This window comes from Hylobates moloch, unplaced genomic scaffold (assembly GCF_009828535.3).
Source record: "Hylobates moloch isolate HMO894 unplaced genomic scaffold, HMol_V3 SCAFFOLD_7, whole genome shotgun sequence".
Lineage (NCBI taxonomy): Eukaryota > Metazoa > Chordata > Mammalia > Primates > Hylobatidae > Hylobates > Hylobates moloch.
In genome coordinates, this window is record NW_026652282.1 from 16,884,738 (window position 1) to 16,891,667 (window position 6,930).

The 6,930-nt window shown below is 36.6% G+C and overlaps 1 protein-coding gene across 1 annotated transcript in view; it reads right to left on the minus strand.

Annotated features, from left to right (window-relative positions):
* Positions 1-1,337: 1,337 nt before the first annotated feature.
* Positions 1,338-6,930, minus strand: part of EIF1AX (eukaryotic translation initiation factor 1A X-linked) — a 17,910-nt gene continuing 12,317 nt past the window's right edge. Inside the window, exon 7 of the mRNA XM_032756668.2 lies at positions 1,338-5,033. Within this exon, the coding sequence (XP_032612559.1) occupies positions 5,028-5,033 (6 nt within the window). The 3' untranslated portion in view covers positions 1,338-5,027. The remainder of the gene's footprint in view (positions 5,034-6,930) is intronic.

Here is a 6,930-nt window from a genome sequence, read left to right on the forward strand (position 1 = left end):
CGCCTGTCCAATTTTTTTTTTTTGAGACAGTCTCGCTCTGTGGCACGATGTCAACTCACTGCAACCTCCACCTCCCAGGTTCAAGTGATCTCCTGCCTCAGTCTCCCAAGTAGCTGGAATTACAGGTGCCCGCCACCACACTGGCACGATCTCAGCTCACCGCAACCTCCGCCTCCCAGGTTCAAGCGATTCTGCCTCAGCCTCCCAAGTCGCTGGGATTACAGGCATGCACCACCATGCCTAGCTAATTTTGTATTTTTAGTAGAGACAGGGTTTCTCCATGTTTGTCAGGCTGGTCTCAAACTCCCGACCTCAGGTGATACGCCCACCTTGGCCTCCCAAAGTGATGGGGTTACAGGTGTGAGCCACTGCGCCTGGCCCCAAAAACCTTTTTTTAATTGCAAGTTTATTTCTATGTTTGCCTTTGGTAGATAACCTAAGAAAATTCCCAACCAGGCACAGTAGCTCACGCCTGCAATCCCAGCACTTTGGAAGGCTGAGGCGGGCAGACCACTTGAGGTCAGGAATTCGAGACCAGCCTGGTCAACATGGTGAAACCCCATCTCTACTAAAAATACAAAAATCAGCTGCGCGTGGTGGTGCGCGCCTGTAATCCCAGTTACTCGGGAGGCTGAGGCAGGAGGATTGCTTGAACCTGGTAGGCGGAGGCTGCAGTGAGCTGAGACTGCACCACTGCACTCCAGCCTGGGCGACAGAGTGAGACTCTGTCTCAAGAAAAAAACAACAAAAAATTCCATTGTTAGATTCCTAAGACAGGTTTAAAATTGTAAATATGTATTAAACGTTATCGAATCTGCCAAGTCCAACTAATTTTGTATCTGACAGCACAGAAATCAGCAATGGGACTTGACTCAGATTTTGTCCCTACTTTCTGATCTACCAACATCAAGTTGTGAACTGAACAAAACAATGGATTGGAATGGCAGTACAGACTGGGCTTTTAAAAGTGGGCAAGTTGGCCAGAAGTGTTAAGTATTTACTTCACCTATAGGTCTCTGCATCGTATAAAGTAAGGTCTGTTGAATGTGACTTTGCAATCTGAAGTCACTTTGCTGAACTGACTTACCATTAGAAAATGCCTTCTTCAGCACAGATTTGTGACAAATTCACTTGCTGAGAAAATGCAACCCTGTATCTGGAGTATGGCTAAATGGATTCATTCAGATCAAACAACCAAAACCAGACAAAAATAAAAACAAGGTATACCTGTTCCTTATATATCACAATTAATTTTTAAAAACAGCAGATTTTTGGAAAAGAATCATATGAATAGTTTAAAATGTTATAAACAGTTTGAAAAGAATCAATTGTATACATTGTTGAAAGTTGTTCATATTTTATTTTCTAATTGCAGTAGTTTGTATCTGATTTCTTTACATCATTCCATATGATGGGAAAGGAAACCTCTAAATCAGTTAGTACTAATTAGCTGTCATGAATCTATAGTAAAAGGAATCACTGAAGATTTAAGAATAAAATATTATCAGAGGTATCAATATTAATAACTATAATCTTTTTCTAAAGAAATATAGAACAGTTGGTATTTTGTAAAATATCTTCAAGCAAACGAGAGACTTCATCTGTTAGTCTTATGCCGAATTAAATGAGGTTGGTAGCAATTTTAAATACTGTATTGACATGAATGTACAAATATACATTCTACGTGTTCCTTCTATTGTACGAATCAAAGACTGCACGCAAAAGAAATGGGAAATACAGAATATAGAAGACATGCATCTTCTATCTTACATAGTACTGGTTATCAAGTGAAAAGAGCAGACACTGCTGTAAGTACATTACATGTATAAACATCTAAATTATCAATCCTCCCAACAGTTCTGCATGACAGGTACTGTTTTCATCATCCCCATCTTAGAGGTGAAGAACCTGAAGCTGAGACAAGCAGGAGAATGTGCCAGTGGTCACCTGCAGGTAGAGGGCCAAGTAAGGGTGGGGGCAAAGGCCCTTTGACCCCAGGATCCATGGCTCTACCCTCTCCAGTACATTGCCTCACAAGTACCTAGCAACTTGCAGGGCTAGGAGGGTGGAATAAGAGAGGACAAAGTCCAATACATTCTCCAAATTGCTCAGTTCATTCTATACCTGAGAGTCTAGTGTCTTTTCACATTTTGCTCTTTTCTGAATAGAAAGAAAAAAAGCAAAGATAAAAAGGATGGTAGTTTAGGGTAAACCAAAAACACAAAGCAGTGTGCAAAAGTTCATGGGAGTCCAAAAAGTATAAATAAAACTTACCCTTACTAAGTAGAATAAAGATAAGCATTTCATACCAATACAAATCATTTTCATCTTTATGACAGTCAGGTAACATCAAAAAAACCTCGATTTCATTCTGATACTTTAACTGTAAATCCAGTCAATACCGGTTGTTGTTAAGTCTGTATACAAGTAAAGTATAAATCTAGCTATTTTACTCAAAACATGCTTTTACCTATTTGATTACTCAGAGCTACTCTGAAATCAATGACAGCAGTTTATACCTATGAAAGATGTTACTGAACATCATAATCTAATATTTACATTAGATGAGATTAAGTTAAATTACAAGTCACAAAGAGTTTGTAAGCAAACATTTATAGCCATGATTCCACAGACGTGGTGAGTAAACCAACAGCCATTCCTAAATAAAATACAAGAATTTCCATCATGCATAGTTTACAGGCTCGGTAAGAAGCGGTCTCTTTAGGGGCTAGATGCTTAAGAAATATTCAACAAACAATGAAATCTTGGCTTTTTTTTTTTTTACACAAATGTTTGGTTATTTAGCTGCATTAGTGATAAAACATATTCATATTCTAACTGCAAGTGGAATAAACATTGCAACAAAAATGCAACCCCATCAAAATCATTAGTAATAACTATTACTCCCTCTTAGCAGTAAGAACCATTATTCTTGGATTTCAAACATTTTATTTTCTTTCTGTGCATAGCTTATAGCACTGTATTATAGGAATCAGAGTGTATAAGCAAAAAAATGAAAAATAAAACTTCTTGAAGACCATTTCCATTATCTATGATTAAATCAATGAAACTACAATTTCCACATTAAATACAAATTAGTAAAAGAATTCCTCCAAGTAGTATTGCATATAAGCTACAACTTTACCCCAACTATTTTAATCACTATGATTCGAGATTTCCTAGGATGTAACAGCCCAAGATTGGGCTGTTACTACCTCAGCAAGAACAATCACCAGCAAATACATGAACTGGGGTTACAGCTGAATTTTTAGAAACTCTCCAGACAAACCACGTGTTAGAGGAGGTAAGGAGAAAAACTAATGTTTGAGCTGTGCTATTCCTATCAGGAACTATATCAAATATGCCAAGTTCAAACATTCTTAGTAAAATAATATGAAAGGATCTATATATACTGTAAATTTAGCAAAAACACTTTTATGTACAGAAGCCTAAATATCTTAGAAGGTTTAGAATACCGATGAAGAGAATTGTTAATTCTTCAAGGCTGGTTTCTTATGAGGATTAAAAACCAGCCCTTAGTCTCAGATGCATTCCACCTAGATGTGTTCAGGAACTCCATAGAATAAGAAATATAAACCATGAATATGTACTCTTAATTTCTATTCTTCAACTTAATGTTCCATAGTACCTCAGATTTTTAAATCCAGAGTTTGGTGTACACTTAGGAAATTATAGTAAGAGTAGATTAGAGAAGATTTGCTTGTTTTCCTTTTGAAGCCATGTGAAGGTTTATTACCCTGTGTATTTTCATCACTGAAAAGTTCCCCGGTGACTAATAAAATAAAAGTGTCACAAGCTACATGATGGATCTCTTCTTTTAATGTTGCATACAATTTCAGTTTGACTAGTGAGGGCTAACTAGCTCAGCCCTAGCTTCATTTTATTAGAGTTGACCACTAAAAACTAAATAAGGAAGTTACCAGTAAAGCTAATTCCCAATACAAGCAAAAAACAAAAACAAAAAACAAAACCAAAACCATTCACATAATAAAATATATCCTTAACACAAAATAAGGGCATAACATATTCTGCAGCATGACATTTTATTTTATTTCTCAGCTGTAGCTTTTTCATTCAGAAATTGGAGACCATCTTTTCATTGAGCTGCTATTCCTTCCTCTTCCCTTAGCTTAGGGATATGTTGAAAAAGGCTTTTCAACAAGCATTTTTTTTTTTTTTTACAAGTTGCTATGAAATTAAAATTTATATATAAGTGTTTATAAAGCACTCAAAATTGTAGCTTACATGTATATGACTTCTGAAAATAAAAATCACACTTCTAACATAATCTTTCTGCTCTGCAAAAATATTCTACATACATGCATATGATCAAAACAATCTTTTCATGTTTGGGGTATTTCTTACACATAGTAAAAGAAAAGTCAACAATTATATCAGTACTTCCACTGTTAAGATAACTGAGTGCCACCTAGTGTTCAATTTCTGCAACTACTAAGCTTACAAATTCAATACTGCTATTAAAACCCAGGTTCTGAAAATTGCATTTTGGAAATGCTTTTTTTTATGTTTACGGTGGCAAAATACAACTCTGAAAAGAGCATATGATACAAATTGTATCAAAATCTCAAGGGAATATCTAGGTAATTGGAATATACACAATGACTCTATACAATCAAGAGGCCAGGGCTTAATCAGATTCTGTGAGGACAAGGCAAATTATTTCTTCAAAACACCCATTTTCTTATTGGAAGTGGTAGGAAAAGCAGCAATGCATTTTTTCTTTTTTTTTTTTGTAATTAGTAGACATGGTCTTCTACCCATAAGCTCCATTACATTAAAAGAACAAAGTGGGCTTAACATCTCACTTAAGATAATTCAGCACTATTATCAGTTTTAAAAAAAAACAAAAATATCTCAGAAACAAATCAGTCTGCTTTAACAAATTGCATTCATGCTAATGAAATTTTAATCTTCTTTGTCATGGTCAAAATCCAAATTGTAGGACAATCTTCAGAAAAGATGGAATGTAAAATGTTGAGTTCAATTTAGATCTGGAAGGGAAAAGAACATCAGATGAAAGGAAAAAGAATTCTTATATTCCAACAGTCCACTCCATATATAAGGGAGACTTTCACAGCCTTAGGCTATCTGAGAAACAAATCCAGTTTGAAGAAGAAATTCCTATAATTCTGGCCTGCTATAAGTAAATCGTTATGATCTCCTTTGTAATGTTACATGTTATGCAAAATATTCTTAATAAACTTTACTGTCTCCTCCCTTTAATGCTTGTAATTTGAGATTTTTGTGTCTTGTGGATGGGAGCAGACACGGGAAGCATGATATGATCCCTTCAAGAACAGGACCAGTGTGATACTGACCTAATTCTTCTGAGTCAATCTGGTTATAGTTAAAACATCTATAAACCACCTGGAGAAATGTCTCAAAGAGTAGGGTTCTCAGGTGACAGAGCCAACTTTTACCAAATGTTCAAGAGAATTCCTTTAATAATCACTGTCTTTACCATCCCTTTTCCAGCCAGCCAGCTGGGTCCAGTTCTGAGGAGGCGCTGGCCCAGATCCAGAAATTTTTACTGAGAAAATCTTGACCATGCCTAGATTCTCAACCCATTATCTTGGTATATGCGGCTTCATATCCATGCATGTTCTCTGGTTAGGTTCCTTAATTTTTTTTTTTTTTTTTTAAAGAGGTCTTCTACCCCTGCTCAGATGTCAAAATATTTGGGTTGGCACTTAATCCACATGTCAGCTGCAAGTTCTTACCAAATAATAGAATTGTTAATTCTATTGTCAAAATATTAGTAACAGTTTAGTCACAAGACTCCTCTTGGCTCAGGGTCTCCAAAATTAAGAAAATAACAGAACAATATGTTTATTTCTCACTTCCTATTTTTGTGTATGTGTTAAAATGTCTATAATATTAGTAATTTAACTCATTAGTGTGAGTATTCTTGGTCAGGAACAACTGCTCTAGGTATTCCGAAATTCTGTCTTTGCATCAAATTTAACGTTATTATGTTATTTATTTAGAGACAAAGTCTGGCTATATTACCCAGGCTGGTCTTGAACTCCTGGGCTCAGGTGATCCTCCCCCGTCAGCCTCCTGAGTAGCTGGGACTATGGATGCATACCACCACTTCTGACATTATTGTTTTTGGGTTGAAATACACAGGTGGTTTCTGAACTACATTTTAGTTAAAAGAGGTTTGAAAAGAAGAGCCCAAAACAGATTTAAGAGTAACACCCCAATCGCTAAATAAATTTATACTGCCAAAAGATTAAGTTTGAATTTCATTCAATTACAGTAACAGCAGAAGTGCAGTAAAGCATTTACACTTACGGGCATTACTACTTTATTTCAGTATATGTTGTAATTCCAGTGCTTCATACCAAGCTTGTTCAAACAAGATTCTTTCCACACACTAATATTTCAATTAAAAAGGCATGTTCCTTTGATAAGATCTATCTTTCAACTGTCCACTAAATTTCTTAATGGCTATCTCTTTAGAGACTCTTAATTAAACAAGTTATGATTAGAGTGGCTGGCGTTAATATTGCCATTGCAAACACTGAGCTTTTCAGGAAGAGAAACTGAAGAGGGTTGTAAGAATCCTCAAAATAGGGCCGGGCATGGTGGCTCACGCCTGTAACCCCAGCACTTTGCGAGGCCGAGGAGGGCAGATCACCTGAGGTCAGGAGTTCGAGACCAGCCTGGCCAATGTGGTGAAACCTCGTCTCTACTAAAAATATAAAAATTAGCCAGGCGTGGTGGCATGCGCCTGTAGTCCCAGCTATTCGGGAGGCTGAGGCAGGAGAATCGCTTGAACCCAGGAGGCAGAGACTGCAGTGAGCTGCGATTGCACCACTGCACTCCAGCCTGGGTGACAGAACGAAACTCTATCTCAAAAAAAAAAAAAAAAAAAAAAAAAAA